Source organism: Uranotaenia lowii, chromosome 2, assembly GCF_029784155.1.
Source record: "Uranotaenia lowii strain MFRU-FL chromosome 2, ASM2978415v1, whole genome shotgun sequence".
NCBI lineage: Eukaryota > Metazoa > Arthropoda > Insecta > Diptera > Culicidae > Uranotaenia > Uranotaenia lowii.
This window is the reverse complement of record NC_073692.1, coordinates 154,966,752-154,988,541: the sequence shown is the minus strand read 5'-3', so window position 1 is coordinate 154,988,541 and position 21,790 is coordinate 154,966,752. Positions and strand designations below refer to the sequence as shown.

The following is a 21,790-nucleotide window of genomic DNA, read 5'->3' as shown; positions in this document are numbered from 1 at the left end:
GGAAGCAAATGGTCATGGTTCTACGGTCGATAAAAAATAGTAGAAAGACTTACTGGCAGATTGCTTCATGATGCCTTAAGAGTTGGTCTAGCCTCTTGAGAAAACATAACTCCGGATGCGGGAATTAGGATTTCGGTGTTCGCTGTGCACTCACACGGTATAATTCTGTTTGCTCTTGTCTGCTGGTATACATCCATCCATCCTGAACAGTTCCAAAGGTTGATTCGCCGGGTCGGATCCGGGAAATGCTGCTCGGCACCGGCTCGCCAAGTCTCTATTTGCTAGCTGGGTGGCTTGGCCGGATGATTGATTTCCTCCGGCTCCGAACTTCTTTCTTCTGCTCTGTTCTTCGCGTGATTGTTCATGACTTATAAGTTATCTTGTTATACTTTTTCAGAAAACACCACAAAAAACAAAATTTTGACTATTCAAATAATCGAATACAAAATAGGCCCAACAAGTTGAGGTTAAACTTTCAACCATTTTTTGGTTTACGCTCCGAAACTTCGAATATGGTTTAAATTTTAACCATATCGTTTCTTAAAAAATAACCATATTCACAGTTCTACAGCAAAACCCGAAAAATGGTTATTTTTCAACCAAATATGGTTATAAAAAAATGAGCGTGCGGAAACAAACGTGACGTGACCACCCGAATAGAATTGTACGATGAAAAAACCATGAATTCCATAATCACAAACCATAAGTTTTATGGTCTACACAATGCATATTATCGTCTCCGATACCGTGAATGTACATTGGAATTCATAGTTTCCGACCATACATTTCACTGTTTTGGCGAAAATAACCATGAAAAAGGGGTATTGTTATGCAGCGTGACCATGAAAAAAATGGCGATTTCCCATACATTTGGAAGCTCAAAAATATGAAGTTCATGGTGATAACAGCTTCCACTTTTTCACAATAAAACCATGAAAATCCGTTTATTTCCATTGTTTAAACGAAGATGGAAATCAAGGTTTTTCAATGGTATGTATGTATTGTTTCAACCATAATCTTTCATGGTTTACCATGAATAATTTATACTTTCATGGATTGGAATAGTTTGCTTAAGTTAATACTTATTTCAAGGAATTTTATTCATGATTAGTTATGCTTTGTAATAAACATGATAAACGTTTATTTAAAAGCACAACCAATCAGGAATATAATTCCTCAAAACAAGAATTAACTTAAGCAAACTGTTTAATTTAAAATAGAAATTCGAAATAATTTTATTTAATTTTAAAATTTTATGAATGCTCTATAATAATACTGTTTTTGCACTTTTCTAACACCAGGTGGAAAAACAAAACTCCTTAAATTGTCAAGAATCTATATATTGCAGCAAATCCGTCATCGTTCCCAATAACTCGCAAATGTCTGAGTTGCCGTCCATTCTCGGTTTTCTGTCGGGGTTTTTTTCCACCGTGGCTGGAAGCGGCGCATTCTCCGGTGTGCGTGATCCAGGTTTGAAGCAGTACGATACGGCGTGTGGTCATACCCGTTTCCGAGCCAAATTTACCGGAACTAAGTTGCCCGTCTTGGAATGTCCACTGTAAAACAAATTAATAATAAATATAAACAAATATTAAACAATTATTCTTGAAATGTACTCACCACCAAAGTTTTCGCTGTTCTTTCCGTTGACCAGGAGCTGAGCTGGGTTGAGCTAATACCAGGCAGTTTGGGACAAGGAATTCCATCAATCGTACCTTCCGATGGCATCTTCCCGATCTCACACTTCACCGAAAGCTTTTTCCGCTGCCCCAGGAACGGCGCCCAAAAGGAAGTACTATTTGTTTCACCTTTCAGAAAGAGAGTGAATACATTAATTTCAATAAACCTATAGCATATTCATAAAACGAACTTACCATACAGCATTTTCGCAAAAAATTATTTATCGAAAAATTGTAAGACAAAAATGGCGCGCGCTCGAAAAAAAGGTCTACACGATAAAATATATATGTGTAAAACTATCAAAATTTTACCAATGTTCACTTATGGTTTAGATTTTCATTTCACAATGAAGTACACTGTAACAATAATAATCACAAAAAAAATATTGTAATACCGTGTTTCTGTTTTTTTCGACAACTATGAAATATTTTATATTCACGATGAATTGTACGGTAACTTTAAAAATTATGGTGGTTTCATAATTAAAAGCGGTTGAAAAATATTTAGATACTACGATGAAATTCATTGTGAAATTGAAAATCATTGTACGTTTATTTTAATACCATGGTCTTTGCTATTCGGGCAGGGAGATGGCATCCCTATCCTTTGTCATTGAATTTGACAACCATCAAAATTACGGGCCCACGATTTTGTGGGCCCATAACAAACCTGACATTTTGCTGTCAAGGACCCGAACTAAATGTCAAATGCTAGAGAAGTATATGGTTGATAGCACACTAACACATCAATCATTCTGATTCCTCATTGGTTGAAATTTTGACTTTTTAGGCTTCGTACTGCTTTGAGAGGAAAACACCATAAACGTCTCTCCCGATGGATAGAAAAAAGAAGTAGATTCTTGTTCGAAAGAAGAACTAGATTGCCACCTCCCTGGACGTGACAGATTTCCTCAGTTTTTATTCACCTCATCACCTTTCCGTCCTTTGAATTTCAAATGGTCGACAGGTTTTAACCAGAACTAAATAATAGTTTATAAGAAGAGAAATCATCGTGAATTTGTTTTATGAAATTAATTCGCGGCTTTATCGATGAGGGTTAAAGAGTTGAAATGAAAGACGGATAGAAGATCATAAGAAAATTCTAAGGTGGTAAAAAGAGCGAAGAGCATTTGGAATAGAAGCTTGACCATGCACATACTAAACTCTTTGTCCCGCAGTTTTTAAGTTATACAAGAATGTTTCAGTAGATGTTCACGAACACACCTCCGTAAGATGTAATTAAATTCCAGACGTTGCTAATTCATTGAATAAGAAAATAATTAAATTATTGCCACATCAAACATAATAATTGAAATAACTATTTTTGAAATTCATTTCGGTTTTGATTCGAAAAGAAATATTTGATTCTGCATTTTGTATTATAATTCTCAATTCTGATTTTTTTTATCTGAATTTGTATTCTGAATTTCAGTTTTGAATGTGAACTCTGGATCTGAATCTGAAATCCAAATCTGAAACTTAAAACTGAATCTGAATGAATCTGATTCTGAATTCAGAATTTTAAATGCTGAATCTGAATTCTGATAAATTTTGTAAATTTTAGTTTCGGCAAGTCGGCGAAACTTTTACCGAAATGCCGGAATAATAGGAAATCTGAGTCTGAATTCTGAATCTGATTTCTGAATCTGGATCAGAATTCTGAATTCTAAAGCTGGATCTGAATTTTGATTTTTAAATATCAATTTGAATTTTGAATCTGAAATTCAAACTAAAGATCTAGATCTGACACCTTAATCTAAAATCTGAACCGAAAATATTATTTTGATATTGTGTGGGTCAAGCTCAATATGTGAACCGCAGTGCATATTGTATGGCACATCTACGGACACGGGCGCTCGTCATGAGTTCGTCGTTAGGTATCGCTATCATAATGGACCTCTCCCGTGCCTACACACAAAACTTTCGAGGCCGGAATTTAGCAAAATTTTGCTCAAATTTGACCAGCTAGAAACTTAGCAATCAATTTAGCAATATTTTTTAACTAAAATTTTAGCAAACAGGAAAAAAGTTAGCCGCCGCAGTTTTTACTCAAATTTCTAGCAAAAACCGGAGAAAAAGATTTCCCGGATCCGTAATTTAATGTTTTGTTATTTTTTCTCTGGAGAATCAGGGGAATGTTTGATTATTGAATAGAATACACAAATTTCATTCACTTATTATTTATTTTTCATATTTTTAAATTATATTTTCACACTTTTCGTAAAATGGAAGTTCCGATCCTGGGAACGCATGCCACCTTCATCAAAGAAAGCACCGGGGTGTTTGCCGGATGCAGCTTGTTGAAATTCCAGTTGTGGTTCTTCTTCATTGCCGGACTGTTGCGGGTTTCATGTTGCAGTTTTAACCTGGTAGAAAAAAAAAACAAACACACAAATTAGTAATTAAAAAATTGAAGAATCTGAACACATTAAGATCGGACCTTACCTGTAAGCATTCGGTGTTGATTCAGCTACAATTTCGTCGTGGAGTTGGCCACCACAAGAACCACCACCAACGAACATCCGGAACCGCACTTAATCGCGACAGCTTTTTGTTTTTCTCCCAACTGGCGCGGCGGCTGCTGTCTGTGAACAAAGCGGCTGAAAAACCTTCGTTTTACTAAAATAAAGTAAAATGACCTTTTTTATTACTAAAATGAAGTAAATGTAGCTTTTTGCTAACTGAACAGTAAAAAAATATTTTTGCTAACGGAAAGTAACAGCGAAATTTTGCTAAGTGGAGCCCCGAAAGTTTTGTGTGTATACACCGTGGACGTTCCATAATCGTCACTTTGGCATTATGTGGTTTCCACATTTGGCGATCCTTCCAGGAGCCGATTTTTGGGCCAAAATTGAGTTACAAATTTTTGTCATGTGGTTTAGTAACAAATATGATATTTTCAAATATCATTTGAATGAATTAAGCCATGTCATTGGCGGTAATGGATTGCGAGCCTAGAGAGCTGCGCCTGCGAGCAAACTGTGCTGCGCCCGAATTGCGAGCTGGAAAAGCTGCGCCTGCGAGCATACTGTGCTGCGCCGAATTGCGAGCTGGATAAGCTGCGCTTGCGAGCCGGATAGGGCTGCGCCAAATTGCGAGCTGGAAGAGCTGCGCCTGCGAGCATTCTTTGCTGCGCCGTATTGCGAGCTGGATAAGCTGCGCTTGCGAGACGAATTGGCTGCGCCAAATTGCGAGCTGGAAAAGCTGCGCCTGCGAGCAAACTGTGCTGCGCCGAATTGCGAGCTGGATAAGCTGCGCTTGCGAGCCGGATTGGCTGCGCCAAATCGCGAGCTGAAAAAGCTGCGCCTGCGAGCATTCTTTGCTGCGCCGTATTGCGAGCTGGATAAGCTGCGCTTGCGAGACGAATTGGCTGCGCCAAATTGCGAGCTGGAAAAGCTGCGCCTGCGAGCAAACTGTGCTGCGCCGAATTGCGAGCTGGATAAGCTGCGCTTGCGAGCCGGATAGGGCTGCGCCAAATTGCGAGCTGGAAGAGCTGCGCCTGCGAGCATCCTTTGCTGCACCTTATTGCGAGCTGGATAAGCTGCGCTTGCGAGCCGAATTAGCTGCGCCAAATTGCAAGCTGGAAAAGCTGCGCCTGCGATCATTCTATGCTACGCCGAATTGCGTGCTGGATGAGCTGCCTCTGCGTGCCGATAGGGCTGCGCTAAATTGCGAGCTGAAAGAGCTGCGCCAAATAGCAAAAGTTTTGCAACTGTGATCAAATTATACTTGCGAGCTAACTGAGCTGCGCTTAGTTGAAAGCTTAAGGGCTGTTCATAGATGTGGACGTATTGTGCCGCGCTTGAAAGCGAGCTACGTGTTGCGCCAAACGGGAGCCAAATAGGCTGCGCCTGAATGCGAGCTATGTGCTGCACCGTATGCGAGCCAATTGGGCTAAGTTTGAATGTGGGTTGTGGAATTGCCTGATAGCGAACTATACGCTGCGCATAAGCAATCCAAATGGGCTGCGCCTGAATGCGTGCTGTGAGCTGTACCTAGTTTATGCGTTGCTGTACTGTAAGTGCTGTGAGCTAAATGCACCTAATGCAAACTAAGTGTGCTGTGAAATAAAGCAGTCATAACAATTTATTGCGACTTCTCGGGAATGCGAATTCAATTATGTCGCGTCTGCTTAATTTTTACAAATTATACAAATAAAGTGTGTTGCGCAATGAAAGAGCTTTTGTTAACTGTTCAGATTTATATTTGTGGATTACGCTGCGCCTATGCAACCTTACCTGCCTGCGCCACGTGCTAGCACAGATTTGCTGTGACCGAAATTTCGCTTGGTTGATCAAGCACTAGTAGTTGCGTATGCAACCAAGCAGAAGTTGTTGCTCATCAATTCGAGTTTAACCAAAATGAAACAAAATCCCTAGCAAGGCAGGTAACATTTTGATTGGTGAACGTTGCCCAAATTATCGGCACAGAGAAATAAAAAAATCTGTAAAAAAAAATGCCAGAATTCAAAGTGAAATGAAAGTAAATGTTTTGCTTTTCGAAGAGAATATTTAAATCTTTTTAGGACGACAACATATGCCAACTGAAAATTGTTAGTTTGTGAATAATTGTTCATAACTTAACCGAATCGATCAAATTTTAAGAGAAATGGCAACTCTGAATGTCTGATTTCCATGGTGTCGTTTAGTTGAGGTGTAATTATTCTAGTTAGAAGACTAAAGCAGTGATAGTCATTCAATTTGAATGAACAATGCAACATACACATCTCATAAATCGCATATTTGAGCTTAAAACCCTATGCTCGAAAACCAGTGAAAATGCGTATAAAATATCTGTCTGATTTATTTTTTCTTCATTTTTTCCGGAGAGGAGGGTGAATGTGTGGGTCAAGCTCAATATGTGAACCGCAGTGCATATTGTATGGCACATCTACGGACACGGGCGCTCGTCATGAGTTCGTCGTTAGGTATCGCTATCATAATGGACCTCTCCCGTGCCTATACACCGTGGACGTTCCATAATCGTCACTTTGGCATTATGTGGTTTCCACAGATATCTAAATCTAAATCTTAAATCTGAAACTGTAATCATAAATAAGATACATACAGTGAGCGAAATAAAAATAGCACCACTATGTGTTTTGCTTGTTAAAATATGAATGTTTGAAAATCACCAAAATTTTCTTCTCTATATTGTTTTGCATTGTTTAACGGATAAATCAAGCATAAGTTTACTTTTTTTGGACTTTGCAATTGGCGTTGAGGACCAAAACTATGGAAAAAGGGTGCGAAATAAGAATAGCACCACTTGTGTTTTTCAACAAAAAACAAGATTATTTCTAAAAAATTACCGTGTAAAAGTGAATAATATTGCTTCTTATACTATACATACTATATAGATATAGATATACTATATATCTGCTCTCGTAGTCCCGCTCACGACTGAATCTTTCGCTTTTTCTGCCTAGCTTTCCTTGAAGCTTTACCGGTCGCGTAGGCTGTCTTGAGTTCTAATAGTTTCAACTTTTTTCGATAAAAAAAGTTTTTAAATCTAAGATATAAAATTTAGATTCAAAGATCACTAGAATCGTGATTCGAAGGAGTAGTATTTCTTTTTTGTGTCAACTTGGTACAAGTTTTTTCTGCGTGTAACATTTTTGAAAACCTGAACACGGAAAATAATAAATAGGTAAAATTTACCGAGATAGCCAAGGTAAACGATCGTGAAAGCCAAAAAGGTAGCTTCTACCTCTTCGAGGTGAAACTCACCTCACAGCGAGGTAAAATTTACCTGAATCGAGGTTGGAAAAAACGTACAATTCACCAAGGAAAAGGTAAAACCAAATAAGGTAAAACTTACCTCGTCGCGAGGTGAAGTTGACCTGGATTGAGCTTAACAAAACGGTACAATTCTTCTCGAAAAAAAGTGACTATTCGCCGAACCCGTTTATTGAGGTTAAGCTGTTTTGTCATTCAGGAACAAGTTATGCTTTGTGCATAATATGTGAAAATCGGAATAGAATGGTAAGTGTTTTCTTAGATATCATTTTGTTGTGCTGGTTCTCGTCATAATTCATTGCTTTTGTTTCAGATCGACCCATAGAGCTTATAGGTGTATTCCACGTCATCCTCCAGCCGGAAAAGCCGAACCTGACCGGATTAGCCGAACAGAGGATGTCATGAATGTACGCAACGGAGGAGTATTCAGCGGCCATGGCGGCTCGGAAGAACGCGAAGCCGAATTACCAGTCCCTTTTTATCTCCAATAAATATAATTTTTGATAGAATTTTGTATTTTTTTAATTCTTATTGAAGAAACCAATCAAACCAACCAGCATTTACCTTTTAAATCAGTAAATGGGAAAACGGTATTATTTACTATTTTGCTAGGTGAATGCGAAAAAGGTAAAATATACCTTTTTGCTAGGTGAATTGAAAAAAGGTATAATTTACCTTTTTGCTAGGTGAATGAAAAAAGGTAAAATTTACCTCGAAAGAGGGGTGGAAAAAATTCACCTCGCAAAAAGGTAAATTTTACCTTTTTTTTTATTTTCCGTGGAATAAAAAACAGTCAAAGATAGCTAAAAGTTTAAAAGCGTGTAGCCAAGCGTTCACGGTAAACAAAGTTACTCTGTTCTGTATAGAAATCCATACAGATTCGAGAAAAGTGTCTCCACTTAGTTTTATGTTTGGGCGCTTTACACAGAGCGTGAGCAAAAAGCTTTTATACATTCGAAAGCTTTCAGCCAGTTAGTCAATTCTGTATATTTTGACATGGGGATGTCCATGCATTTTGGAAATTTCTCTGCAAAAGTAAATTTGAAAAGAATTTCTTAGAAAAAAATTATTGTCGCAATAATTAAATCTTTATTTATATCATTTAAAGGTAATGAAAGAAACGATTTAAACGCATCCATAGCTTCGCTTCAGTAGATGCTTGTGAGTTTTTTTCTTCCGCCAGAAACTCTCAATCTTCTTTGACCGGGTACCGTTTGGATCATAAGCGGCCAACATCTGATGCAGAATTTCGGTCTGATCGAGAACCGCAGCGACCGTTCCAGGTTCGTTAACTCTGTTCAGCACCGGTTCCTGAAATCAAACCAATCAATTAGGTTCTGTCAATTGTTACAATAATTTTGGAAACAGATTAACTATCTTCTTACATTTTAGCCATAGCAGGTGTTTCTCTCCCGTTGACGGGTCCGAACACCAACTGTAACACAATTCGCCGATTCCGATGACAAAAGGAATAATGTACCTGAAATAGAAATCAAAACTTAATGATTGATTAAAATTAAAGCTTCAATTTGGTGAAAAATATTTATAATTTGAAACAATTTAATTGGTATAAACCTGTATAAACCATTCCAAGAAAATTAATTTTTAATAAAATGCGTTAATGTTTTCATGGTGGGTTTTAAATCTCGGTTTTGTTTAAAATGAACTAATTCTATTATCTATCTATTATGGGACTTGTTTAATTTACTAATACTCATATTTTTGTACGTATGGGAATGCGGTGCAGAGATCAATTTCTCGGTTCCAATTTGGCTCCCTTGTTTAGAATCCACCGCCGTCGCTCCCCGCCGCAGTCCCGTTCCGGGTAAACCTTAAGTAAGAGTTCCGAGAAGCCCAGATATTTATCGATGGTGCTTGGTGTAGTATGGATGATAAAATAAAATAAATTGTTAAATTCAGAAAAGTTCAGTTCATGAAAAAAATCTAAAAAAAAAACTGTATGGCAAATTATACAAGCTTTAAATCTTTTGGGTGTATCATCGGTTCAGTACCGTTTACACCGAGCGTCTAAAGTTAAATTCCAAGAGCATAAAAAGGTATAAAAGCAAACGTAGTTCCGGCAACAAGTCATTCGTTTACAGACAATGTTAGGAATAACAAGTCTTTCTCTTGAAGCGGTCTAGAAAGTCGTTTCTGGAGGTAAAGTGGAACACTCGGTAAACTCATCACATTTTGTGAAGAGTTTAGTGTGATGGGTTGCCGAGAGTTTTGGTATATGAACGAACGAAGAATACGACAATGGCGTAGCAGCTCCCAAGAACAATAATGTAAGGAAATGTAATACGCAAAAAGATAAGGTGCGAATTCCAACAGAAAAGAATGAGAATTTGGATTAAATCTACGCAAAAAAAAGTAAAGGTGCGTTCAATATTACGCAAAAACAAAATTAAGGTGCGTTTCAATGAACACGCAAAAAAAAATTAGAAAGGTGCGTTTTAGGTTAGACCGTTGATGTCTAGCTACATGCAACATATGGTCGAAAAGAACGGAATCCGGATTCGAAATATATACGAGATATTAAAGGAGGTACATATGTTGCTGTGAACTTGATAGGCCACGGCAAAGCGCTACCTCCAGGTCAAGTAAATTTGCATTGCGCGTCGGCAGTTGGAATGCAAACGGGCGGAACGGAACGGCAACGGCAAACGTCGGGTTGACCGACTGTGTACACAGTAAATTTTTGCCTCGATTTCCAGCAAAAAAAATTGCTGGAAATGTTCAGCAATCCAATTTTTTGCTGGAAACCAGCAATCGGTTTTCGAATTGCTGGATTTTTCAGCATTCGGTTGTGTTCTTGTCATTTTTGCTGAAAAACCAGCAATCGGTTTACAAATTGCTGGACTTTCCAGCAATTGATCTAGTTTGCTGGAAAATCAGCAATCGAATTGTCAAATTGGAGTCTGTTTGTTTTCGTACGCTGAAGCAAGGTGAGACTTTATTTCACGAACTTTGATAAGATTAATACAATTATTCTTCTTTTCTTCTATTTTCTATCAACCAGACATAGATAGATAGATATAGGTAGATATTTCATGAAAAAACTAATCAAAACTCTATTTCAGGTGACGGATGATGACCACCCCGGAGTTTGTAAATTAAAATAACATGTGATTTTGGGAATAAAAATGGAAGAAAATAATTCTTATTTATTTCTTGTCATACCACAGCCAGTATCCAATATTTAATTTCGAATTGAAATATAAATTTGGTACCAAATACAGCCGAATGTTCTGAAAGAAATAGCTGGTTTCCAGCAATCTGGATTGCTGATTTTCCAGCAATTTGAATTGCTGGAAACCAGCATTAACGTTTGCTGTTTTTTCCAGCAATTTAAATTGCTGGAAATTTTGCTGGAAAGTCAGCGGGACAAAAACCAGCAAAATTTAGCTGGTTTCCAGCAAAAAAAAATTTGCTGTGTAGGTTCGCGGGATTGGCCGTGAGCAAACGATGTAAATGCTGCGTGTATCTCAGCAACCAAGTGCGGTGGTCCGTTTGGGTTTTGCCACGTTGCTTTCCAGGAAACGCAACCGAGCAATTGGTAACACATCGAGATGCGGTGTAGTGTTGTAGTGGCCAATCTGTAACTACACAGCAATTTTTTTTTTGCTGGAAACCAGCAAAATTTTGCTGGTTTTTGTCCCGCTGACTTTCCAGCAAAATTTCCAGCAATTTCAATTGCTGGAAAAAACAGCAAACGTTAATGCTGGTTTCCAGCAATTCAAATTGCTGGAAAATCAGCAATCCAGATTGCTGGAAACCAGCTATTTCTTTCGACACAACCGGCAGTATTTAGTATGAAATTTATATTTCAATTCAAAATTAAAGATTAATATTGGCTGTGCATACAATAAGCAATAAAAACAATTATTTTCTCCCATTTTCAATAAGGGATTTATTCATTTAAAAAAAAAAAACTTTTTTTTCACCACTTTCTAACACCGGCTCTGGGGTGGCCGCTTTGTGCCAAAGTGTTGATCATCCGCCACCTGTAAAATAGTTTTGATTAGTATCTTCTATGGAATATCTACCTGTACAATAAAAACTTACCCTTGACTTGATGCCTGGTTGCTAGAATATAAGAGGAAAATAAAATAATTATATTAATTTAACCTAAATTCCTAAAATAGAATCTCACCTTACTTCAGCGTACGAAACAAAAACAAACTCCAAATTGACAACTCGATTGCTGATTTTCCAGCAAACTAGATCAATTGCTGAAAGTCCAGCAATTTGAAAACCGATTGCTGATTTTTCAGCAAAAATGACAAGCACATAACCGAATGCTGAAAAATCCAGCAATTCGAAAACCGATTGCTGGTTTCCAGCAAAAATTTGGATTGCTGAACGTTTCCAGCAATTTTTTTTGCTGGAAACCGAGGCAAAAATTTACAGTGAAGCAATCGCATAAACCACGATGTACGCGCAACAGAATGCGTGGATCTTTTCGTTCATGAAATATGCCTCATAAGTCGGATTTTTTTTTTAAAACATTCAAAAAAATAACATTTCTTCAAGTAAATCTTCAGGAGTAGAAGAGGGAGTGAATGTACACTGTAAATTTTTGCCTCGATTTCCAGCAAAAAAAATTGCTGGAAACATTCAGCAATCCAAATTTTTGCTGGAAACCAGCAATCGGTTTTCGATTTGCTGGATTTTTCAGCATTCAGTTGTGTTCTTGTCATTTTTGCTGAAAAATCAGCAATCGGTTTTCGAATTGCTGGACTTTCCAGCAATTGATCTAGTTTGCTGGAAAATCAGCAATCGAGTTGTCAATTTGGAGTTTGTTTTTCTTTCGTACGCTGAAGCAAGGTGAGATTCTATCTTACGAATTTTGGTTAAATTAATATAATTATTTTAATTTCCTCTATATTCTAGCAACCAGATAATAAGTTAAGGGTGAGTTTTTCTTGGACAGATAGATATTCTCTAAAATATTCTTATCAAAACTATTTTTACAGGTGGCGATCAACACTTTGGCACAAAGCTGCCAGCCCAGCCGGTGTTATAGAATATTTTTAAAAAATATCGTGTTTCTGGAAATAAATATATCCCTATTGAAAAGCGGGAGGAAATAATTGTTTTTATTGCTTATTATATGCACATCCAGTAATCAAAATTTAATTTTGAATTAAAATATAAATTTGATACTAAATACAGCCGGTTGTGTTGAAAGAAATAGCTGGTTTCCAGTAATCTGGATTGCTGATTTTTCAGCAATTTGAATTGCTGGAAACCAGCATTAACGTTTGCTGTTTTTTCCAGCAATTTAAATTGCTGGAAATTTTGCTGGAAAGTCAGCGGGACAAAAACCAGCAAAATTTTGCTGGTTTCCAGCAAAAAAAATTTGCTGTGTAGTATGGATGATAAAATAAAATAAATTGTTAAATTCAGAAAAGTTCAGTTCATGAAAAAAATCTAAAAAAAAAACTGTATGGCAAATTATACAAGCTTTAAATCTTTTGGGTGTATCATCGGTTCAGTACCGTTTACACCGAGCGTCTAAAGTTAAATTCCAAGAGCATAAAAAGGTATAAAAGCAAACGTATAGTTCCGGCAACAAGTCATTCGTTTACAGACAATGTTAGGAATAACAAGTCTTTCTCTTGAAGCGGTCTAGAAAGTCGTTTCTGGAGGTAAAGTGGAACACTCGGTAAACTCATCACATTTTGTGAAGAGTTTAGTGTGATGGGTTGCCGAGAGTTTTGGTATATGAACGAACGAAGAATACGACACTTGGTTTTTTCTAAAAAAAAAATTAAATTGATACCGAAATGTTCTAAATCTAAGATGACGAAATTGGGTCTCATCGAACTTATTTATTTTTACAGAACTGCTCGATGCACATCCAGCGAAAGTTCCGTCGGATGGCGATGTCCGGATAGGCTACGAAAATTTTCCAATCAGATCCATCATATCTTGTTCCAGCTCATTCACCAGCGTTTTCTGCAGAATCTGTCCCATGCCGTTCCTTTTTCTTGACGAGCGCTTTCTCGGCACTGGCTCGCATTTTCAGACGTTGTTTCTAACAGTTCGAAAAAAGTATATGGGAAAAATCTTAGTAAATTAAAGTTTCATGATGCAAGCAACATTACCTTTTTTAAATTTGGATTGACATTCCTTGCTCAGTCGAATTAGCTTCTGTGTCACCGGATTCGGTTGTTAAAATGATCCTCCGCGATCAAAAAGTTAAAATATTTTTTCTTTTTTCGCTTCGACATCCCTTCAAACTAAATTCCAACAACAGCAAACTTTTTATACAGAATTGACTAATCTAGTTTTAGTTCACATCTGCTTATTGGCAACCCAAAACTACTCAGATTTGAATAGGGGATACACAAATTTTGAACAATAACTGATTAGACATTATGAACGTGTAATTGCAACACATTTTATGAATAACTCTATTTTTCCGTGTTTATAAAACTACTGTTCAGTGACATCTATCCGTGAAGTTTGACCAACAAACGCTTCGAGTTTTCCACACACGGAAAATAATAAATAGGTAAAATTTACGGAGATAGCAAAGTGAACGCTCGTGAAAGCCAAAAAGGTAATTTCTATCTCTTCGGGGTGAAACTCACCTCACAGCGAGGTAAAATTTACCTGAATCGAGGTTGGAAAAAAGGTACAATCCACCAGGTAAATCTTACCTCTTAGCGAGGTGAAGTTCACCTGAATTGAGCTCAATAAAAAAGTATAATTCACCTAGAAAAATCCAAATAAGGTGAAACTTACCTCGTAGCGAGGTGAAATTGACCTGGATTGAGCTGAACAAAACGGTACAATTCATCTTGAAAAAAAGTAACTATTGTTTTGTTTCGTGCCAATTTGAGAAAATCGGAACAGAATGTTAAGTGTTTTCTTAGAAATCATTTAGTTGTGCTGGTTCTCGTCATAATACTTTGCTTTTGTTTCAGATCAGCCCAGCTTCGAGGTGTGTTCCACGTCATCCTCTAGATATTATTCCGGAAAAGTCGGGCCTGACCGGATTAATCGAACGGAGAAGGGCATGAATGCGTTAACACAGTGCAGGAGGATTCAGTGGCCATTATGGCGTGAAAGAACCGGAAGAACGCGAAGTCGAATTGCTACGAGCCTGGCGTAAAAAGGACTTACCTCAGTATTTTTTGTAAAACACGGTAATACAAATAAATCTAAATATCCCTGACCTGATACAATTTAATTTTACAAAAAGGTTATCGTCAATGAATAAAGAAACAATTACAATTACAAATAAATAAAATGAAAAGCCCCTATTTATTTCAAATTAATATAATTTTTTGAAAAAAAATTGTTTTCAATTTTATTGAAGGAACCAACAAACCAACTAGAATTTACCTTTTAAATCAGTTAATGAGATAACGGTATTTTTTACTACTTTGCTAGGTGAATGCTAAAAAGGTAATTTACCTTTTTGCTAGGTGAATTGAATAAAGGTAAAATTTATCTTTTTACAGAATGAATCAAAAAAAGGTAAAATTTACCTCGAAAGAGGGGGAAAAATCACCTCGCAATAAGGTAAATTTTACCTTTTTTTTATTTTCCGTGCAGAGATACCGATCTACACTCAGAAATAAATAAAATATCAAACAGTTATATTCTAGGTATTTTCACATATCTCCCTCTTTACGCACACGGATATTTCTCATGGTGTAATTACTGGGATATTTCTCACTGGGAAATATTTCTGCGATTAAAATTTATGCATTGAGAAATGTTATGGAACGACATCTGGTGGTCAGAAATAAAAGTTTGAGCCGTATGTAAAGGCAAACGCTTAAAGCAGAAATAAACAGAAAAACCACACGCTCGTTTTTGTTTAACCATTTTTGGTTCAAAAATAACCATTTTATGGCTTTGCCCCGAAAACTGCCAATATGGTTATTTTTTAAGAATTTTTCCTTCATAAATTTTAACCATTTTTGTAGTTCTAGGGCATTAACCATAAAATGTTATGTTTTTCATCGTAGCCATTTTAAAAATAATCGATGTGCAGACGAATGCGTTTTTTTTAATTCATAATACCGCGTAACTCGAGTTCTCATTTAAATCGGTCCCTTGTTATTCTGGAACATCAAATCTATTGACAATGATAAAAGGTAAACAATTTAATATAAATTATCTTCGAATAAAAATTCTAACCTAAACAAATATTTCAGGACACGGATTAGGAGGCTCCGCTTTAAATTGATCCGCTGGCAACCGGTTCATCGTAATCAGGCACAACAAACGAAAGCTGAAAAAGCATAGTCGTCGCACTATCTGGAAGCGGACTTCGCACAATTCCCCGGTAAGTTTTTATTTTCTCTCGAATATTTTTTAAAATAGAATTCAAAGGATAAATAAGGTTGGTTACTGAATGAAACATTCTTGTTTTAGGTTTTCTATCAATCGTTGCGAAATGCGAGATATTCTAACGACCAGTATTTTCACCATCCGGGAGGAGCTGGAACTGGCTGGACCGCCTGAAAAACATCATCCGCCGGTCATGAAGGAATCATTCAAACCTCCGTGAACGAACAGCAGTGGTGTTGTGATACTGATATGTTGGCCATTTGCTGAAGCTATACGGATCTACAAAATGTCACCGAGGCATATGGGATCACCACTTCCGGCTTTGTTCGGAACCGACATTAGGTTAGTTTTTTCATTTGAATCCGGTGGTAATCGTGGGGGGAATCAATTTTGCTGCTTCAAATGCTACCGGGTGTTTCGGCTGTCCTTATCACTTCCTGCTTCCGTCCATATATTTTCAAATATCATCTTTTGCCATCATTTCTATGGCAAATAGTACATACGGACAGAAATACAAGGAATAAAATAAACAACATACATATTTGTAAACCGTGTTTTGCTTAATTTTGTCGATAAGTCTATCATAACGTTCAATTCCGCAATATTGCTCTTTATATTTCGTTTAAAAAATAACCATTTTCTTACTTCTAGGATGCTACAATTTACGATTGAAAAATAACCATATTCAAACTTCTCCCCTAGAAGTCATTTTATGACTTCTCAAGGAGAACTCATAAAATGACATTTCCCGGGAAAAGGTAAAAAATGGTTATTTTTGAATCGTAAATGGTTTAATGATTTCTAGCGTGCAAACGAAAATCGTTTGATTTTCGTTCATGTTCTATCTATGGTCAATGTGCATAATTGACCATAGCATACAAACATGTGCATTTCGTTGGTACTTGCTGCAATTGAGTCCATCCTATTTAAATATGATTCAGTTAAATATTTAAAGAGAATGGAATCTGCATGCAGTCAAGTTGAAAGGCATTTAGCAACTGAAGAATCTAGCATGTGCTCATACCCGTTTAGTTGGGACTTAAACGCACAAAGCGTTTGTTTGAACAAAATAATATATAATTTCTCGGTTATTAAATTTTATGCATTGGATCATTACACGCCGAGAAATTATTCGGATGCATAAATTTAAATATCTGAAATATTTATTTTTTAATATTTCTGGATATTAATGTCAGAGAAATATCGGAGTTATTGAAATATAATAATTTTCATATTTTTTTCATTTCTGAGTGTATGCTTTGCCTGAAGATCTCGGTACAATTTGGAAAATTCAAACTAACTAAATAAAACATATACATTCAAATGTCAACAGATAAATTGCTTCTAGGGAATATTTAGAATTCATCAGTTTCTGGTTTGAAAACGTTTAAGGGGCTGTTCACTAATTACGTAAGCACATAGGGGGGGGTGGGGGGTTTCACATTTGCTTACGATCTCTTACTAGGGGGTAGGGGGGGTTTCCAAAAATCTTACGTAAGAAATATTACATTTTAAATTCATCACAGCCACAGCCATACGAAACCATATTACTCAGGATTTATTTTACTAACTACCTATTTATTGCTTAATTTTGATGTATGTTATTTATCTTTTAATGTCTTTTAGTTAATAAAAAAAAATTGCAGGTTCTAAGAAATGTATAAAGAATAAATTCAAACCAAAAACACTTAATCACATTTTTAAAAAGAATCGTCGCTTTTCGCTTTTCATCATAACAATCTCTCAATTGAGAAATTTATAAAAACAACAAGAAAAATGGCGCGTTGTGACACCAAGATTTTAATCCATCGTATTTCGAAAATGACTTCATTCATAAAAAATCTTTAAAAATCAATATAAGGCGCTTTAAATAGTGAATTTCTAGACTGTTTTTTCAGTGATAGTGACTATTAACCCTAAATTTTACAAAAGATTTACCAAAAAAAATCCTAAAACTTTATCACTGAATGAGTCTGAGCACTTAGGTAAGTTGAAACCGTGATTGTCGTTAAACATTTTTGCCCCAATTTTAGTAGTATAGATGATTTTTTTAAAAGGTTTTTATGATTTTCATAAAAATAAAAAGGCGCTAACCTGATCTTTCTTTTTGAAATCGGAATTTAGATTTTTTATCGTTTATTCGATTGTGGAAATTTATTGGAAATTATTGCTACCCCAAACATGTCTGGAATAATGTTTTCTTTAATCGTTTATGACATTTCATCTGTTGTTTTGTATAGATTGTGCTTTTCAAATACAGTTTTTTAATTTAACTTTAAAAGTGCTTTGCTTTGAAGTATGTGGTGAGCAGTGATTGATTATGAGAAAACTATGGTTTGTATAAACAGCCTTAACAAGACAACACTACGGGAATAGAGAACGATGGTTGGAAGGACAGGGAGAGTTACGTAAACAATGTTCAGAATAACATCGTGTACAGTGAGCGTTCGGGAGTTTGCTATAAGTGTTAAGTGGTTCCTTGGTGTCCGGACGGATCACTACTCGGGTACACACTGGAGGGTACCACAAATGGCGACGAGGATGGGATTCAGATGGCAACTGGATGGAATCAAGGTAAGATTAGAATAATGATTTGCGTGCTGATGTTGTAGCTTGTGAAAATGGCGCCGTAATTGATGACGGTAAGATTTGAAATAGCTGAGAAAAAAATAGGAACTTCTGAAATTGGCACGTAACGTGCATGATAGCTTTCGGTCTGCGTATCCGGTATAAAAAAAAAAAGAAGGAGGCAAATGAAATTGGCCAGTACTCCAGTACTGTGCAGGGAGCCAGGTTTAGGGTGTCTATCGAGTGAATTGGCCAGTATAATTTGAGTACTGTGGAGGGATACAGGAATCATCCTGTGAGAGATCTGGGCCCGACGCTAGTCCGGCAGATCAATTGGCCGGTACCGTGGGTACTGTGCAGGGTGACAGGAATTATCCTGTAAGAGATCTGGGGTTGGATTTAATCCGGCAGATCAATTGGCCGGTACCGTGGGTACCAGGGTGACAGGAATTATCCTGTAAGAGATCTGGGGTTGGATTTAATCCGGCAGATCAATTGGCCGGTACCGTGGGTACTGTGCAGGGTGGCAGGAATTATCCTGTGAGAGATCTGGGGTTGGATTTATTCCGGCAGATCTATTGGCCGGTATGTTGTACTGTGCAGGGCGATAGACACAACTGGCGAAAACACATTCTAGCATATGGTGGTGCTTAGAATTTTGGCCGATACGTTGCGGGTATCGTGCAGGGTACCGGTACGCAGAGTAAGCCTACAAAAGTGTTATTGAAAAAGAAGGAATAGAAAGAGAAGAATCAAGTTTCTTATTCTTGAGATGTTCAGAAATGTTGGCTTTTATAAAAAGGGAAAAAATAAATAAATTGGAACTTGGAACACATTCTTTTTGTGGTTTTATTTGCATTAAGAATCTAAAAAAAGTCGAGTAGATGCGATGATTAGTCTTAAGAATTGTAACAGTAAGAAAATCTTAAAAGGGTAGAAAGAAATTTAGGTTGAGTGTTTATTCGACTGGAGTCAAGGTGTGAATTCCGGTGTCCGAGGATTGTTTCTGTTAATTGACGTGTTAACAGCAACGAACCGCAAAGATATTCAAATATGACAGTTATGGACAAATATGGAGCTTCGAAATTCGCGGAACTTCTAGACCAATCTGTACCAATTTAAACTTATAGAATTTTTCCAAAGTGTCTCGTTTGATTTACATTACGCATTTGATATACAGTAACATTTCCATTTTTGAATTTAGAATTTCAAAGTTATTCTTGTTATAGGTAGTCGAAAAAAACCTACTTTGTTTTTTTTAATGTTATATTTTTATGAAACGGTACGATAGGATCTTTGATTGATAAACTGAAACGTGTTGGACAATGTTTCACAAAATTGGATGATAACTGATGGTATGCGGAGTTTTGGAAACGATTTCTAGTATACTCTATAGAGTGTAGAATAGGCAGATGATTATGTTCAATGAGTTGATTAAATCTATGGTGGTAGTTTATAGAACTGATGCTGTGAAGGATGATACCACTAAAGAAGGGTTCACATAAGGACGTCAACACGAAGCTCTTCATCACGAGTAAGAGAATTTTGGTCGCAAGAATTAAGCATGATGAGCTCGGGCCCAATATTGGTTTGGTCGTTGAGGCGAACTGGTATCTGGCAAGGGATGTGATTACAGAGCCACTGGCGCCAGTCCAGTCAGGATTTTTGTGCTAGAGTTGTCTAATGGGTAAAATACACTTGGTGTGGATAACCGTATGTATGGATGTATGTAGATGGCGGAGGTACTAATTAAGGAAAGAATTGTTATGCGCTTGGCTGTTTATAAGGTGGAGCCGAAAAAAACTTCGAAGGTCAATTTGACAGTAGAGTGTGTTACATGATTTTCTGACACGGTTCACGGGCTCATGTTTTTCATCGGTCTAACGTTAGAGAACCATTCTGATGAATGCAATTACGAAAAGCCTTGTGGAATGTTACAGTTATGTTGCGCATGAGGTTATTCGTTTGTCCAGTTTCTCACCGTTTTGTGCTCCGACATTAATATTTCTCAGTTTGATATTGTTTATATTTGAAACCATTTAATTTTTCAAACTCTTATGACACTTGTGTCGCTGCAAATGCTCGTCATCATTGTTGTTCTGTTTGTATTGAAATAGCTTTTGTTGCATGCGGAAGCAGTTTGAATCAAGTTCCAGTTTTTCTAAAGTCAGCGAATTTTTGAGGCTATCATCTGTGAAAGACAGACAGGACACGTTGGTTGTATCGACAAATGCCATAACCAGCAGGACATTACGTGCTACCATGGAACAAAGGGCAAACCAGAAGGATTGGTATCAGTTCCAGCTTAGCACTGGAATTAGGATGAAACAAGTGCGAACGGACTGTTCACAGATAGAAAAGAATAAGCTGCAGATGAGAAATCCTTCGAACGATGTACTTGAACGTGCTTGAACGACCATCGTTGACGCATATTTTGTTTTTTTTTGGAATAATCTTGATGAGTTTGCACCTGGTCAAACGATTGGCTGCTATTGCAAATGCCAACGTTTTTCAGAACAAATTGGCCGTTTTTTAATGTATTTATAGTGGTGCAAACGTTCTGCAGACTTGGATTCCTTTTAGCGACGACTTCATGTACCTACATCTTTGGTAGTTGATTTTATTATTAACACACGTACTATGCAGATGGAGTTTCTGCACAATTCGACTGATGCATAATTCACTCACTATGGGGATGAGGGCGGTGCATCCATGCATTCGTGGAAAAATTGGTGCAGGATATTGGTGACAGGTGATTTCCGAATACTTGATGGAGTATAGTAATAAAAAGATCTTAAAAAAAAAAAATAAATAAATAAAATTAAAAACCAAAGCCGCAGCAACAAAGGTCCTTAAACTAAACTTTTTTTTATGAGTTTTCAAAGGTGTGATCAATTTACAGAAGACAACATTATTTTTTATTATGAAAGTAGGTAAGTAGTAGATGTGTGTTTCTATTTAACAATGTAAAAGAAGTATCGGTTCATGGAAATGGAAGGATATGACCAGGAGCTTATAGAATCGCGGTTTTGGATCTATGTCAAAAGCGATCGACATGAGGAAAGAGTAAACTTTACATGACTGATTTATGCGAATCCGAATGGGCGTGAAGTCGTGGGACGAATGTGTTCTCTGTTGAGGCTTGTGGGTTTATGAGTTCTTCTAGATAACTTAAGCTCAGTACGAATTGGGTTGAGCTGGTAGCAGATTTATCGTTTAAGATAGCGTACATAACCACAGGACAATATAGTCTTGTAACTAGGCCTCCATTTAGAGCAATTCGACGGATTGCTCGAATATAAAAAGAAGAGGAAGAAGAAGAATCGTTTAAAATAGGGAGAAGGAAGATATAAAAACCCTGAGCATCAAGTCTTCATCATTGAAGGACAATCCGAAGTGTTTTCTATTTTGTTTTTGTTGTAATGAAAGTCAGAGCTGATAATTTTAAGCCTGGTTTATTTCAAGTCTGGCGGAAGAATGAAACTTTCG

At 36.9% G+C, this 21,790-nt stretch overlaps 1 protein-coding gene across 1 annotated transcript; it reads right to left on the bottom strand.

Moving 5' to 3' along the window:
* Positions 1-1,268: 1,268 nt before the first annotated feature.
* On the bottom strand, positions 1,269-2,000 carry LOC129747168 (uncharacterized). Its single transcript, XM_055741215.1, has 3 exons — positions 1,875-2,000; positions 1,621-1,808; positions 1,269-1,556 (listed from the first exon to the last, which is right to left on the bottom strand). Exons 1-3 carry the CDS (start codon positions 1,882-1,884, stop codon positions 1,320-1,322), a joined length of 435 nt encoding a protein of 144 aa, XP_055597190.1. The 5' UTR covers positions 1,885-2,000; the 3' UTR covers positions 1,269-1,319.
* Between the last annotated feature and the right edge of the window lie 19,790 nt (positions 2,001-21,790).